This window comes from Andrena cerasifolii, chromosome 1 (assembly GCF_050908995.1).
Source record: "Andrena cerasifolii isolate SP2316 chromosome 1, iyAndCera1_principal, whole genome shotgun sequence".
In the NCBI taxonomy this organism is placed as follows: domain Eukaryota; kingdom Metazoa; phylum Arthropoda; class Insecta; order Hymenoptera; family Andrenidae; genus Andrena; species Andrena cerasifolii.
In genome coordinates this window covers 12628242-12644819 of record NC_135118.1, presented here as the reverse complement: position 1 = coordinate 12644819, position 16578 = coordinate 12628242, and the positions used below count along the sequence as shown (strand labels likewise).

The following is a 16578-nucleotide window of genomic DNA, read 5'->3' as shown; positions in this document are numbered from 1 at the left end:
GCAGTGGTTGTTTTAGAATATCGGTACTTCAGAACGGTGACACAGAAGACAATAGAGTGAAAGATCTATTCTATACCTGGGCTGTGCTAATACCTCGTCTATGGACAAATATTTTAATTCCATTAACCATCTACTGGTAAGCATTCAGAACGTGTGTCACCAAATTATAACTAGATGTCGCCAGATAGAAAATTTCTGTCCACAGTCTACCTATCTTGATTACAACTGTTTACGGACGTAAAGATGTAAAGAGATGCACGCGTACACAAGTTGTGATTAAGCGCGGTTAAGCGTTTCTGTTGAATTTGGAGGAATCAGTACAAAGTACAAAGAATTTTGTAATCTACAGTAGACCGTGAATATAATATTTTTGAGGTTAACTGTTTAGTAATATTCCAGTGAGCGATGCCAAAATATTACTGTGATTATTGTGACACGTACCTAACCCACGACTCACCGAGCGTACGTAAAACTCACTGTCAGGGTCGCAAGCACAAGGACAATGTTAAATATTTCTATCAGAAATGGATGGAAGAGCAAGCACAACATCTGATCGATGCAACAACGGCAGCGTTTAAAGCAGGCAAAATTGCGTCTAACCCGTTCGCAGCAAACAAGGGAGCAGCAATTCCACCACCATCGAATCTCGGGGCTCGACCTGGAGTACCTCCACAGGGTCCACCAGGTATGATGCCACACCCTCCAGGAATGCACCCTGGTGGTCCGATGGGCCCTGGAGGTCCAATGATGATGGGACCACACGGACCAGTGCCGACGATGATGGGCATGCGGCCACCGATGATGGGTCCTATGGGACCAATGGGCCCTATGATGGGTCCCATGGGACCAATGGGTCCTATGAGGCCTCCAATGAACGGGCCGCCTCCACCTATGGGAGGGCCGCCACCAATGAAGAAATAATGAATAAATGTGTATTAGTTTTGTCATTATTTTAATTCTATGGATACAAGCATCTCATCGATCATATGTATATTTAAGTCCGACATAGAGATAATATGTACATATGGGTGAAAGTGTGAAAGTATAAATTTCACGTGTAGTTCATGACACTCTTTTGATATACCGAAGTACCTAAAGAATTTTAAAATCTCAACAAGACTACAGGAATTTCAAACGTGTCTCAATAAAACTTCAATATTCTTTCTGTATTCGATCCAATATTTTGATAATAAATGATACCTGTTGTTAGTCAAAGCATTATTCAATGGTATGATACGAAGAATTATATTTTAAACAATAAGGAGATAAAGAATTAAAAAAGCAGTATGCAAGTATATTGAAAAAGAATTTTATTTACAAAAAAAAGGAACAAAGATAATTTGCGGTCTATCAAACTTTTCACTGCATTAGAAATATTTCCTCAAATTATTAAGTTCCATTTCACCAAAATATGTAATATAGATTTACCAACATAGATTCCAAATGTTAATGGTAATTAGAGATTAATGCAACTTGGTGTGTTGTACAGTGCTGCATACACTTGAGATATCATTTAATGCTCTAGTATACACGTACTCCAAGCAAACTTATATTTATTTTGGACTTACTATCTAGATATCGTTCCTCTATTTAGGATTCAACCACGTTCCTTTAATTGCAACACGAACGTCATAGTTGCGTGTAATTTTAGGACATAGCCGTAGTATATCGTGTACAACTGCATGTAAATTTGATATTTGCAATAACATTTTATCGGTTTCTTTTATACGTTTTCATGCTAACTTGGCATGATGCATTAGAGGAAACAGTTCAGTGTAAATAATTGCAAAATGAAGTTACATATTGTCGGTGGTCTTTCTCTAAATTTATTAGTCTTTGCAGCATATCGATATGCTCTTGTTTAATATTTTTGTCAGTTATTCGTTTTTTCACTTCTTCTACGACTTTATTCATGTATGGTAAATTGAATGCAATAGCTTCATTTATAACTTTCGCAGCCGTACTCTCTACGGATACATCAACATTTCCTACTTGATTCTCACTCGATTGTGCTTCATCTTCCGAACTCTGTTTTTTCTTTTCTTTTTTAGATTTTTTCTTCTTGGCACTACTGGTGGTATCATTTTCTTGCGAAGTAGATGATTTTACTGTTCCACTGCTATTATTTATTATTTCTGGCTGTTTCTCTCTGATACCCTCGGGTCTTATTTCAGGGCAAGGCATGCTACTTAAATGAGCTTTCTGAAGATGTTGCGATGATGCACTAGCACGTGCAGACATTTTCAGTGGTATAGATATTAAATTATGTGACAAACTTTTTCTATCAGCCTTCTGTACTGGATTCTCCACCGGAACAGTAATTGGTATGTTTCGCTGGCTACGCGGTAACTGTACAACCTCTATTGGATAAACAGTATTCCAGTTAGCGGAACTAGCCTCTGTATTATAATAATCAAGAGGAATGTCCTCTGTTAACAAATTTGGAGTATTTTCATTGTATTCACAAATATAACTCGAAGAGCAAGCAGTTGTAAGTGCCATAGCAGGGATCTGTTCACCTTGTATTTGCGCATCTTCTGGCAACTGTTTAGTCTTATTGCTCGTGCTGGCACATTTTTCTTTCCGCTGTTCTTGCTTACCGCTTCTTAAATTATACAGTTGTATATTTTTTACAAATTTTTCGAACAGATTACAACCCCTATTATGTTTCTTAGATCCTTTATTTTCTTTCCCCTTGTTGTTCTCATTAGTTTGCAATTGAGTGTAGCTGTCAAAAAGACTTTGTAATTCTTTGTCTGTCAACGTACGAGGTAAAGACAATTTATTATAAATAATAAGAAGATGGATATAGAATCCATGTTTAAGTTGGGGAATAAAGCCATTTTTCTCTTTCCTTAGTGATTTGTTTATCCTTCGAATAGCTTGTTCTAGTCTGGCTGCTAATGAACTCAATTTCGGTTGCATGTGATACATTTTCACGAGTTTACCCTCAAGTTCGACTATTTTTCGTGAAATCGAAGATAGTGTATTAGTATCATGAATATTAGCCAATGACACCTTTAAAAACTGTATTTCCTTATGAACGTCTCTCGGATTTTCTTCCACAGGTTTCTTGAATGCCTGCCATTTTGTTGTTAAGAACTGCTGCATATTTTTCAACTCACGCGGAAGACTTACATCTAAACGTAGACGCTTATCTTCGTCAGACAGTTGAAACCAATATAGAAATATTTCCAACACATACTCGGACATGTTTAACACTGTTCGAACCCTTAGCATTAAGACCTTGTGTGGGTTGCGAAATATTTTAACTTCAAACTTAACTAACTTCGATATCTTATCCAGCATGGCCGTAGAATTTCGACCTTGTAAGAAAGTTGTAATATGGTCAACTATTGCGCCTGGAGCATTTTTGAATATTTCTTCTCCATTTGCTTTCTTCGTTTGAAAGCTACCATATCCATACAAAACCTGGCAACACTGGGGAATATCGTTCCCTGAGGGGAAGCTTACCTTTCTAAGCTTACCCATTTTCTTAGCGGCTTTTTTCGATAATGGTATCATGTCATTGCTATTAACATATATATACGAAGGATCTTGACATTCTGGTTCATCTGTGTAATTTGATACAAATGCTGGCGTTGGAAAATGTTGTGACCATCGATACTCGTGACACGTGGAAGAATCATGCCCACGTTTTGTACAATTACAGCAGTAAAGTGAATCCGCAGGTTTCATCACTTCGGATAAATTACCCGGAACGCTTATTTTAGAATTCCTTGTCTGCAACAAAATTCCCGCTCGAATTCTTCATGTTAATGCTGCTGGATTAACAACGAACTTACCGTTTGATGAAATCTTCTCCAATGATCAGGACACTCAGTCGATTTATGTCCTACAGCCTTGCACATTTCACAATATAACGTGCGACAAGATTCACAAGTTTTTCTAAATGTCCCTTGTTTCTTACCACACTGTAAAGGATTAACATATTATCATAAGATTATAAAGCAGTATATTTTCTATGATGTATATCCGAACCGTCAGGCACATCTTTTGAGGACATCTGGATTCTGTATGTCCCTCGATACCACATATATGACATCGCGGAGGTTTCCGTGGTTCTGGACAACTGTGCGCTAGATGACCTTTCCGGTGACAATTATTGCACGTCACATTCCAGAATCGTTGCCTTGATAAATTTGGCATCAGGTCGTCATCTAAAATAGCCCAAAGTCTTGGATCCTCTATAATTCATTTAGAATATAGGAAAATCAAATTTATACAAGGTAACGTAATGTAATAATGCTTAATAACTGACTTGACATTTCACTTTGAATATCTTGGACATCAAAGTTCTCTTGTCCTCTAGACTCGTTATAAAAAGTTTTAAGAGTGTCGGACATAGGACGAAAGAAATATTCTTCCCACGATCCTCTTTCCATCCTATTTTTATCTTCGCACTGTTCAGCATTGCTTTTACCATGTTTATTTTCATCATCCAAAGTTTTCCTCTGTTTGGCACTAGTACAAGGCTCGTTATCATCTTCGTGAATCCTCTTTTTGCTTGAACTTGATTCTTTAGGATTTTGGAAAATTGTTACTGTTACCTCATTCGCGAATGAGACCGACTTGCTTTTGTCTCTTTCGTATACAATATTTCTTTTATTAACAGTTTTCAATGGTAATTGAAACTCAGCATTACTATCATTTTCGTTAACAGACAGTAATGATTTGTCAGTCTTACTGAGTGTTTTATTGTGTAGTTCACTTACGCTAACAGATTTATTTTTCTCGCAAGTATCTTTATCTTTATCGAAGCATTGCTCCGATATGTTCTGAGCATCTTTTCTCATCTCCACTATTTCTTTTATAGTTGAAGCACCTTTCTGTACTTCTGTGCAATTCAACATTATGTCTTCTGTCATAGGATCTACTAAAGCATCGGTAACATACTCTTGGATCGACGATGCGTTACGCGAATCTCCTTCGGTCCTGCAAGTTTTTCTTTTCTTCTCTTTGGTCAATCTATCTTTATTCTGCGTAATAATAAAGCAATCCTGACTGTCTTCGTCGTCACTTGTTACCGAATCGGATCCTTCATCAGAATCTTGTAAATTTATAACAGGTGGTTGCGGTTTCGGTGGAATAGGTACTTCTAAGATGGATTCCTCGGAATCGCTTTCTGTATCTGATAACAGTGTCACCTTCTCGGACTCGTTATTTGCTTTCTGAGCTTTCACGTTTGTTGTAAGTACGCTATACCTTGTGTCCTTTTCCGTTTGCTCCTTTTCTCTTCGCTGATTCACTTCCTTCTCTCTGACATTCATTTTCTCTCGTTCTCTGTCCCTCAAACATTTCTCTTTCTCCTCTTCGAGTTCTTGTAATCGTTTCTCTATATTTTCATACTTTTCTAAATAGAGCTTGTTGATGAACAATTTTGAGAATTCATATTTTTTAAAGATATCACAACTATCGTCTACTTTTGGTTTAATACACGCCTTTTCCTCAATTTTCTCCATATTATTGTCGATATTACATTTCTCAGGATCTATATCAGATTGAATCGTCGTAGTCGTAGCGATCCCAACATTTAAGCTCTGTATGGATCTTAACTCCTCTTTATTTTCCTCTTCTGTTTTCAGTTTCACAGGAGCAGGCGTGCTTGTATCGTGTACTATATGCACGTCTGAATTACTTTTAGTACTTTCCACATTATGAGATACCACTGATTGCGTATTATCTGTTGAGAATCCAATACTTCCTCGAGCATCTTTGTTCAACACTCGGATGCGAGGTATATTCAAGTTATTTTTGTCATCTGCAGGTAATAATTTGATCTCATTCGAAGCACAGATAATCTCGACATTGGATTTATCATAATTTTGTGGTAATATTGAATTATTCATTGAATCATTCGTTACATTCATTCCTGTGCTACTTCCGCCAAAATTACTTTTTGCAGAACCGTCAACAGAATTAACTGCTTTATCAGTATTTGTGTTCTCACGCAACTGTTCATTATCAACAGCAGGAGTTTCTACCTTGAAAATTTCTTTTGCATCCAGATTATCAACATTATTCGAGCCGTAATAAATTTCAGCATATAATTGCGACTGTAAGTCACAGTTATCTTGTTCGTCGTCTGAATTTTCAGCCTTGCAATAATCTGCAAAGTTTACATCGACTGGTTACGATAAAATTGTTTATTACCATTAGTGGAAACAATAAGAATTATATCGGGGAATAGCTTTCTTACCTCGAAATACATTGTGTTCCATGTTTATTTGTAAATTCGATGGGGAACAATTACGCTCTTTAAGTAGGGGTATATAGTTTATATACAATACAAATAGAAGGAACAAAAGCAAATATTTTTAATGTTTTCGGGAAGAGGAACACACAAGCCCAAATAAAACACACGTGCCCTATATTGTCTAATACCTACATTTTACTCATTCCTTATTTCCTCATGTAAAATGATTATCTAGTAACATGAAATATAAAGTTGAAGATGATGGAGTAGAATAGTACTTTACGACACGACGTAGAGAGCGCCCTCAGCAAGCAGATATCCTTATACAAGGTGGTCCGTTATTAATAGACCAAGCCGAAACTGATTTTTCATGAAAAAATAACATAAAAGTGAAGAATAAAATTTGTCGATTTTTAAGATTCGACTAGTACGCCTAGCTAAACATTGGCACAATATAGGAGCTCATATGATACAACTCTCTTTAAACTGAACCATTTTCCAGAAGTGAATGTAAATTGTAGATTAACTTGTTATTTAACGGTCCTGTGCTTTTCAGAAAATTGGTTTCGGAGATGAGACGGATTGTTACTCAAGTAAACGCGTATTCGGCGAACTTTTAAAAATGATTTTCCTCAGAAGAAATCCCCTTTCGCAAAATACTTATCCTACAATTCTGTCTTATGTTTTCATTCCTTCAAAATTTCTCATCGGAAAAGTGTATTAATAACACACCATCCTATATAAAAGTTTAATTCCCGGAATTATTGAAATACTAATTTCGTATATTAGAAGCCACATGCGAGTGTCTCGTATCGGTATATGCATGTAAGAAAGCGGTATATTTAAATGCAAGCAGCTGCTTAGTTTAACGAAACGTTATTTTGAATATGAAACTCATGTGTGTCGTTCTTAAGATATCCAGACTTCGCACGTTGCGGAGTAAGTTTGACATTAGGCGATCGTTCAGTTGCGTCGGCTGCTTCGGGAAGATTCGGCAGTAACACGACCAATCAGGATCACTTGTAGTTTCCGATCAGTGCAGTTGATAAATGGAGGATTTGTGTTTGTCAAGGTAGTTTTGTTTACGCGTAAATTTTCACTCGGCATCAACTCCTCGTGCGTTTTGTGTGTGCTAAGAGGTAGATGAAGGTGCGTAACAGTTTCCTTCGGGTTTCGTATTAAATTTGAAAGGTAGGGAAAATATGGACTCGGAGAAATGTATTGTAACGCCAAAGCTTGTCGTGCGGAACATATGAACTGTGTAGAGACGAATGATCGTTCACGTTAAAAAAATAAAGATTACCTTGCAAAGCATCACTTAAAAATTGTATTAATATCTCTCAAATATGGTCTGGTCGGGTCGTTCCTAAAAAGCAGTGAGGTTATCTTTCGGATATTAGGCAATCCATATCTACATTTTTACTTCAGAGGTTATGGATTCATTTACATAGGATCACTAAAACGATACACACCGAATTCAATAAACTACTATCGAGTAATCGTAGGTTCTCTGTTATAAATGTCAAATAGTTTACACTCCCATCGGTACAACAATATACTTTTGTTATGTTAGCATAATCTACATAAACTGTAAATAATACACATAGCCCTGCTTCTCTAATTAAAATGGAATAACGTTTCAAACAGTCATACAATCATGTGCATGTGGGGAGCATTAAATGAGGTTACTTATCGAATAATATATAGCATTAAACTTTTCCATTGTCCTATAGTTTCTCTATGATTTTAACTTATTCATTACTTAACCTTTCATGTCCTTAATGTGACATTAAATAACTTCCTTTATAGTGCACCCTGGTGATATCCTAATTTCCCGAATCCCTCTGAATGAAATGAAGAATTTTCCACTCAACGTTTGCAGTCTCTTCAATGTGGTGTTTCTTTTCTTATTCGTACATGTATTATGTACCCAAGAAGTACCTTATTTTCTAAGAAACTTGTATTTAATATAGACTGTCACACAAATTTGTTGTTTTCTATATTCTTTTATGCATTGTTAAGTTAGGTTAGTTTAAGCAGAGATGATTTCACAGATCTGCTTAGTTAAAAGTAAATCCAAATTTTTATTCATATATTACTATATCTTACGAGTTACACCCTTAAATTCTCTAGGATTATATTTATTACATAGCTTAGCAACTGAACCAAACACACTGATTCAAGAAGTTATACCTCGTGTTATTGTAATATCGTGTGGGTTATTTCTGTTCATATCATATTATGTACATTAGTTTCTAAATAAAATATAGCTCTCGTGTAATTGTAAGACTAATTATTCTTCGAATATATTCTTTTAGGATTTAAGATGTCTCGCAACCATAAAGACAAATATGAGAACTCCAACCCACGACGCACTCACACTTTCATGTCCACAGAGGACGCAAACTCTGGGAAGAAATCTTATTGGCCGGAGTTGGAGATAACAGGCAGTATAAGAAACTTGAGCCCAAACTTGTGGCATCTAACACATTTGACAGCTTTGTATCTCAATGATAATAGTCTGCAAAGGATACCGTGCGAGATTGGCCGGCTGGCCAACTTGCGTACCTTAGATCTCAGTAGCAATAAATTACGCAGTTTACCAGCAGAACTGGGGGACCTCATCTACCTCAGGTATGGTTTACCTCCGTATTTCTGTCTGTTCGATGCCTCGAATGTAATTATTTAACACGATCGTGTAAAAGTAAAGTTATACTCAATGCCGGCATTATTAACCGAAGTTCTATTCGTGTTCCAGAGAATTGTTATTGAACCAAAATTACCTCCGCGTGTTACCGTACGAACTAGGAAAGTTGTTCCAGTTACAAGTGCTTGGACTTCAGGGTAACCCTCTCAGCAAAGAAGTAATGGCATTATATGGAGAACCATCGGGGACTCACAAGCTGCTCTCGTACATGCTGGACAACTTACAAGGTATGTACGCAAGATTTTTTTTTATTTAATGAGTCATGTAGTCGTTACTGAAAGTTCAAGATTGGATGAGATCTTTTTTACCAATCCACTTTTATGAAACGCGTTCTTAATTCATATTTGTTTGTTGTTAACATGTAATGATAACTGTTACAATCGACGTATTACAGTCGCTATCGATCGTTACGTATTGTTACGTTTGAGTAATGCACCGCCAGATGGCAGTGCGTGGTTACTTCCGGATTGATAACGTCGTGTTATCTTACGCGCTTTCAGGAATAGAGCTTTAATAAGGAGTCATTCTTAAATTACGTAAGGCTATTTGGGTAGGGGGGGGGGGAGGGGGTGGCGAATTACGTTTTTTTACAAGGGGGGCGTCAGGTAGCGTCTTACGTAATATTGTTTAACCTAAATTTAAATAAATACAATTTCTATCATTAATGTTCCAGAAAAGTACTTTCAGTTTAAATTTCCCGAAACCGAGTTAAATGAATTATATAAAGCTTCAAAAGGATTTTAATAAGTGAAAAAATGAAGTGTGAAAAATATTACGTAAGGAGGGGGTTGGAATATCAAACCTTACGAATTCTTATACTGAGGGAGGGAGGGGGTAAGAATTCGTCAAAATTACCCTTACGTAATTTAAGGACGGCCCCTAAGGTTTTCTTGCGAGATTCCAATTGTTTTTAGACATAAATTATGTAGCTGTTGTATATTGCAGTATAAATATTTTGCTTGCACCAGTAAAAAAGCAATATCAGTCGCAATTATTTCGTGCGTAATAAGAATTTTTCAATTACCGTTTAGTACTCGATTCGAATGCCCCATGAAGTGGTAATATTAATATTCCAGCCTAATTTCTTGAACCGAGATTAGTAATGTGCAACGCTTCGAAAATGTAATATGTTAAATGTCATTCTGTACTCAAGAATATATGAGTGCACGAAAGAAGATAGTAGCATTCTGATATTATTAAAGTTTGTGCCAATTGAAAATCTATAAACTGATCCTGTTAAAATCTACTTTTCACACCTTCTCCAACTGAAAATTTCAAATGAATACTACGTACTCCGTGTGCCATTTGAGACACCAGTATTAATAGTCGAGAAAAGATCGACTCTTTTGGCGCGAAGATTTCAAGATTAACGCTCCTCGCGTGCGGTATTCGTTGAGCGTAAATCGCTAACCGTGTTCACTCAACGCCCATGAGCGTTCGCCGCACAAACTCGTCGAATTAATTTATTAAAGCGAATGCATCTGCGTCGAGCGGAGATTTTGAAGGTCACGAAGATCTTCTCGCTCCTTGGACTGTATTTAAACAGAAATCCTCGATCTCGTGAAACAAGTAGACCTGAGTTAAGGAGACCGTTTAGTGTTCTAGAGTGCACATTAGTGGCCACATAATTTAATTTCTTTTAACTTCGGGGTCAAGTGGGTGTGCCGGGGGCGCAGGCGCGTCGTGTGTACCGATGGTTACGTTAGGGAATACTTGGAGGAACGTGGGGGAATTGCAAAGGGGACCAGAAGGGAAGGCGTACTTTTATCCATTGTGTTTCATGATTTTTGCCAGTTACCCGATTGCCTGAAAGGTCTCGGGTGTACCACTCCGTTTATCCATTGTTCTCCAACTTTTACTATTCGGCAGCGTAGTACAGTGCCAGTCATTTCCTCCTCTTCCACAGGATACTCCCTTGTCATCATCGTCCTCCACCTTTCCTTAGTCTTTGTTTATACTGTGGATTGTTCCCTGTACCTCGAATCACGCTCGAGTTACGTACATTTGTACGCCCGTGAAAGGGCATCGGCTTAGGAACTTATCGCGATCGTCCACGAGCCGAAGCGTGCTTTCAACTTTTGTGATGGACCCAAACGACGTGTACGGGAAGAAAGTCGGATCGTTTGTGAAATGTAGGGACTTCATTTGTTTCTTTCTCTTCTACCTGGAACACAGTGAATCGCATAATTGTCGAACACGCAGAAATTCCATAGAAGATATACTGTCTCTTTAATATCACCTCAAAGGCAGAGATAAAAAGGGCAAAGCACGGTACATCTCAGACAGGCTCAAATACAATTTTTAGCAGAACAAAGGAAGAAGTAATTTGCAAAAATTAGCTACACTACACCCGCGTTATCGTCAACATTCTGATACGCCAAGGTGTAAGTAGAAACAGCAAACAATAGCCAGACAAGTTGAACAAGTAGAATGTAGACAGTACTTACACGCATTTCCTATGAATCTTCAAACTCGAATTTTCTCGCAAACAATGCTTCCTAAAAAACTATTCCTCTACATTTTTAATTTTATTTTTCACAAAAAATCGTCCCCCATTCGATTATGTGTACCACTAATTACGCGTCATCCTTTCATTAACCCTTAACTGGTATCTTGGGGTCGCTCGTGACCCCAGGCACGCAAAGTTCGCTGCAAAATTGTTGGTTGTCTAAGTTTGTAAACTGTTTTTCTAAATAATTTTATAATAATAGTTTAACTTTCTAAGTTTCTATTATTTTCTACATTACCTAAGAACAAAATATTCATAGAGGTTGATCTAGGGTCGACTTTACAAATTTCTGTGTCCTTTTTTATTTGGAGTCTGCCACTACCAAAGTATACCAGCCACGTTTGCACAAAAACAGTGTACCAGTTAAGGGTTAATCTAAAATACATCCACAGTTCTCATCCGTATCACAACTTTCCCCCATTCTGTTAATTTATTTCTGGAGAGTCAAGGTTCTGTTCTCACACGGTTTTCCGTGACACGTATGCGCGGAAGATCTCGCCGACGCGATTCAGGCGGGGAAGTAGAAAGCAAAGAAACTCTCGTCACGAACAAATGTGAAAATGTTCGTTTTTAGTATTCTCGGGTGGAGGAGGGGTGGGAGTAAGAAAACTGGGTCTCGCCATCAGCGAGGCAAGTGAAAGGGGTCCCCCGAGCCGAAAAGAGAAAAAGAAAAAGAAATTATGCGCGATTCACTAGGCTGCCCAGTGCCACCTCACCCGTGTAATTACACGGGGCCTCGGTCTCGGCTCCGTGTAATTGAGGACGAGTCTGAGAGGAGAAAGTGAACCGTGGTTTAGTGTGGACATTGCGACGAGAGCAGCTCGTATGATTCATTCGTTATTCGGTGGGCTACGGTTCTGTGTATGCGGTTAGGCATTGAGCACGAACCGTGAATCGCGATGACACGCGTTTCGAATTCGTTTCGGCGTCTTCTTCTTGTCGACCCCGTTACATCCACGTTCCTGCTTGCCTCTCCCTCCCCCTCCCCCCCTTTCATGGCAGACGCGAAATCGAACGACGTTTCGAAAGTGCACGCGCTTCCGGGTAGAAAATCGAGTGAATCGAAAAGGGTCGGTGAAGAAACATGGGAACGATTCTACGGGCGAGTTTTTGCGAACGCGCTGAATAATACTGGTAATTCGTCTGTAAAATTGTTTGTACGATACTCTATTGAAATTCTGCCGACCAACGCGCAGTTTTCTCGTTGCAATATATTCTTTTAGATCGTCTAACTGGTTACAATGTTCGTATTTGTGTGTGAATATTCCTTCTGAATGTCGAAGCCAAGGAATGTTTTCTTTTACTGTAAAAGGGATGTAGAAAATGCGAATAATGTACATACGTATCGTCGCCAAAGAGCTATTGTTATTTTCGTTTAATTTTATTTGTAGTAATTTTAGTTAATTCTTAGTTTTATGTTCTTAAGGATAGGCTTATTAAGAGTTCCTACTGCTGCTGCGTCTTTACTCTAATCTTACTATCTCTATATGTATTATATCTTCCATTTAAGGAGTAATAAAGTCGTAATAACAATGACAATGATAATAGTATGTGTACCTATAGATTATTTTCGATAAATATTTATACACAAAACGGTACTCGTGAAAATTAGTGGATATTCGTTAATTTTCGAGTGCGTCAGGTTCTAGTCACTGATTTGATAACAAATTTCCATCTCTGGAATATAACATATACCTCAACTATTTATACGTATGAAAAGAGATTATCCAGAGGTATTTCAGCATATATATTTACAAAATACAAAAACTTAATTTGAAGGGTTGATGGTGGGGGTAAGTTGAAAAATATGGATTTTTCGAGAATTATTTTTACTCAATTTTGTAGATATAAAAAAAGGGTGCAACTTTTGTTTAAAATTCTTTCCGATATCTCTCACCGTTCTCGAGATTTTCCACGAAGAAGAAAATTCTGAAATATTTTGCAGGGGTGATTTCACCCCAAAAATCTGCACTATGGCACTAACAAAAATAGGGTTGCGTTACGGATGTACTATTCTGCTTGCACACCAAGATTCATAATTTTCTGAATTTCCGGGTTGCCGAACATTCTTTGTAAGTAAAAGTCTTATTGTTAGTTTACATATATTATATACACGATTGGGAAAAGATAGAACTTTGTAGTTAATATCATCAGAAAATTTTTATCCCGTGCATTCAAGAGGTACGACTGTACATGGCATGGGCTAACTGTGGGAAATATAAATAACACACGGGTTTCTGAATGAACATAAAAATATAATACATATATAAGAATTATACATTTCACATTCGTGCGCGATAAAACACATCGCTCGAGAAGAACAGCAAAGCCATAATAATACTAGACGGCATTCTACATCGTACAATTGAAAGAAACAAGAAATATAGCGACCCGGATGCCGGCATCTATTGACTAAACAAGAAATAAGAAAAGTATTTATAAAAACAATCTCCACAATAACTGTATGCAAGATCTGAAAGCCAGAACATTCCATTAATTTTCTCCCGATCGACAATTTATTCCACGAGGTAAATGGGCTTATAAGGGAGCACCCCCATATTTCATGATTGCTTACCGAGTCGACAAAATATCAAACTCGTGGACGCTGCTGCATTTGACTAAGCATTTCAGTGGATCGAAAGACGGTACATAGATAGCACGCGCTAGTTGAATCGACTTGCCTCGGTGACACGAACCTTGTGCACTTCCATTGTAAAAGAATGGAGGTTGATTTAGTCGCGTGAACCAGACTAGCTTTCGGCTTATAAAGTTCCTGTACGCTTGAATACATTTAAATAGACTTGGACGATATAAACGCGCGCGGATCCTATTTACCACGTTTTTATAGACGCTCCACGCCTCCGTGTTTCGCATCGAACCGTGTTGGCTGTGGTTTTTGCGATCCGCTGAACGATTCGGACGTGGGAAAGCGTAGAGTGTTTTCAGGCGGAAAACTCGTTGCACGTTTCTCCGTGGATACTTCTTTTTGAAAGTTGAACGCTTTTTATTGCCTCCTTCCAGGGGCTCGTCGAAAATTACTTCGTTCGTTAAGTTGAAAGGTTTCAAATAAAATGCCATTGATACACGCTCGGCGGTACGGCAACTGTACATGTAGGTACCGTATTTTCTGTAACGAAGAAAGCAATCTTCTATGCCTTCAAAATTCCTCCCCAAGCATGCATAATTATTTTATTAACCATCGTATAGTTCGATTAATCGAGCAGGAGGGCACAATTCATTTTTCCCAATTCTCAGGTGTCATCGGGCGTTCACTTGGGTCTACAAAGACCCAGGCAGAGCCACCCGAGAGTGAAAAACATATCCCATGCAATTTCCTGTAATAACCACCGTGCAACGAACACAGAGTCGGATCACAGAATCGTTGCTTCAATTCTGTCCTCACAGGAGATAATCGCGTACCTAGGATTTCCAGTTGAGCGATTTGCATTGACCGACTGGTTTCAGAACCGTGTCCCCACTAATATCTCTCCTTAAGGTTCGTAATATTAGGTGTAGCATTACGTATTCAGTGTTGTGCGAGTATATACCAAGCGGTTCGGCCATTCACGTTTTTCCTCGACGTTGGAAAATCACGGAGACGATACGAGGTAGCGTTTGTTCGACATGCGAACGGTGACGAATTATCTGCCCTTGTTACGACGTAAGAAAACAATCGTATTTGAGCTAAGTAACAAACTTCATATCAAATACGAAGTACGCTTTACACTTCGGCGGAGAAGACGCGAGATGCGTAACGCTGAAAGTCGCAATCTAAGTCCACTAGAAATTTCTAACAGTAGGAATGTTGCATCTAGTGGATCCAGATGTAGATACCTACTTATTCTTAATACTGTTACAATTCTCCTAGCTTAAATCAGCCAATCGGCTTACAGTTAGTCAAAGCGGAAACAATGGTTGTCGAGCCTTTTTATGGCAACGCCAATGAAGACGACACATCCTTGTTGACAGGAGTGAGGATCCTGTCTATAAGTAGTGGCGGGCTTCCCAACTCCGGGTCCATACCGAGGCGAACACGAACCTCGTTTCGTCGTGTATGGTTCCATTTTCACCAGGAAAGTCTCGCAAACACGGTGGAAGTTTTCTGACGAAGTGAATGTAAAAAATATCAAAATTTTATTTGCGCTTGTCATGCATATTATCTCGTCAGAGTACCCGCTGGCGGGTGGTCGTAGAGGGTCGCCAGTTTACGAGCAGTCCTATAATTGGAGAGGACAGCAAGTCTCAAGTTTCAAGGGTTTCAAACGGGAAAAGAGCGAGGAAAAACTAGATGTTCTTTCCAAATGTTCCACTCCTGGTGGATCCTTGTATTTTGTTCGCGAATACTATCCGCTCCATGTGCAACAGGCGCATCAGGATGATTACATGTCTATTAAATAGTTGGGACATTTCTCAGCGAACACTATTACGCTAGCTAACATGCTCGCGGTAAAATGCTCGCTAACAGTGTTCGCCTCGGTGTGGACCCGGGAAGAACGTTTTCACGCAGTGTTTTTGGTCCGGTTCGCCTCAGTGTGGACCCGGGGTTAGTAGCGTGTCCTGCCGAATGGCTCTTCCTACCGACAATATCGCCGGACCATGGTCTGCGATAGTGGGACACGTTTCGATAGCCGAGCCAACCAGACGGGTTGCGTTCACATTCTCATTCTCGTTCTCGAGTTCCAAGTACACGCGGTTCACTTTCTACGAGCACCTGACCCGTGCCACCCAATAGGCTGCCCGAGTACTTTCCTTGCTCCAACTATTATTAACCACGAGCGAATTCGCTGTTAAATCGCCCCACGTACTTAGGATAACCACCGACTCGTTCTACTTCGACGAGTTATCGCCATTCTGAAAGTCATCGGCATCCGTTATTGGGGCACTCCCATTTCTTTTTGTCTGCGGCAAGTGATTCAGGCTGCACTTTCGTCGCTGCGGCTCGAATTTCATTTTTCGTGGTTATTCGTTGTTCCATTGATTTTTGGCTGTTGTTCGGAGGTTGGCGAAGTATTTGCGATAGGTATTCGTGGATTTGTATTTTAGAGAGGGAAAGAGTGTTGGAAGTGTACGTGGGTCATGCTTCAGTAGCTTGCCTTATCTCTTGGGAGTACTTTTCTCAAGTCTGTAGTAATTTAAAGATTTTCA

General features: G+C 38.8%; 3 protein-coding genes across 10 annotated transcripts in view; 2 read left to right on the top strand and 1 right to left on the bottom strand.

The window, feature by feature from the left end:
• The first annotated feature begins 233 nt into the window (after positions 1-233).
• Positions 234-1264, top strand: Snrnp-u1-c (small ribonucleoprotein particle U1 subunit C). The gene has a single exon (XM_076830134.1). The coding sequence runs from the start codon at positions 406-408 to the stop codon at positions 919-921; it is 516 nt and encodes a 171-aa protein (XP_076686249.1). The 5' UTR covers positions 234-405; the 3' UTR covers positions 922-1264.
• A 29-nt stretch (positions 1265-1293) lies between these two features.
• Positions 1294-6463, bottom strand: LOC143378399 (uncharacterized). 2 transcript variants are annotated; one of them, XM_076830133.1, is made up of 5 exons: positions 6221-6463; positions 4283-6130; positions 4003-4181; positions 3807-3935; positions 1294-3744 (listed from the first exon to the last, which is right to left on the bottom strand). In XM_076830133.1, exons 1-5 carry the CDS (start codon positions 6240-6242, stop codon positions 1771-1773), a joined length of 4152 nt encoding a protein of 1383 aa, XP_076686248.1. In that variant the 5' UTR covers positions 6243-6463; the 3' UTR covers positions 1294-1770. The 2 variants fall into 2 exon arrangements, with proteins under 2 accessions (XP_076686248.1, XP_076686247.1); XM_076830132.1 differs by having other exon boundaries at positions 4003-4208; positions 6221-6462.
• A 739-nt stretch (positions 6464-7202) lies between these two features.
• The window catches only part of LOC143369429 (CCR4-NOT transcription complex subunit 6-like), a 417004-nt gene continuing 407628 nt past the window's right edge, over positions 7203-16578 (top strand). For 2 of the 7 annotated variants that reach the window (XM_076813345.1, XM_076813353.1), the window contains exons 1-3: positions 7204-7366; positions 8536-8851; positions 8976-9151. In XM_076813345.1, the coding sequence (XP_076669460.1) occupies positions 8544-8851; positions 8976-9151 (484 nt within the window). In that variant the 5' untranslated portion in view covers positions 7204-7366; positions 8536-8543. Of the gene's footprint in view, positions 7367-8535; positions 8852-8975; positions 9152-16578 lie in introns of all 7 variants that reach the window. The other 5 variants (XM_076813383.1, XM_076813392.1, XM_076813335.1 and 2 more) reach the window with 4 other exon arrangements.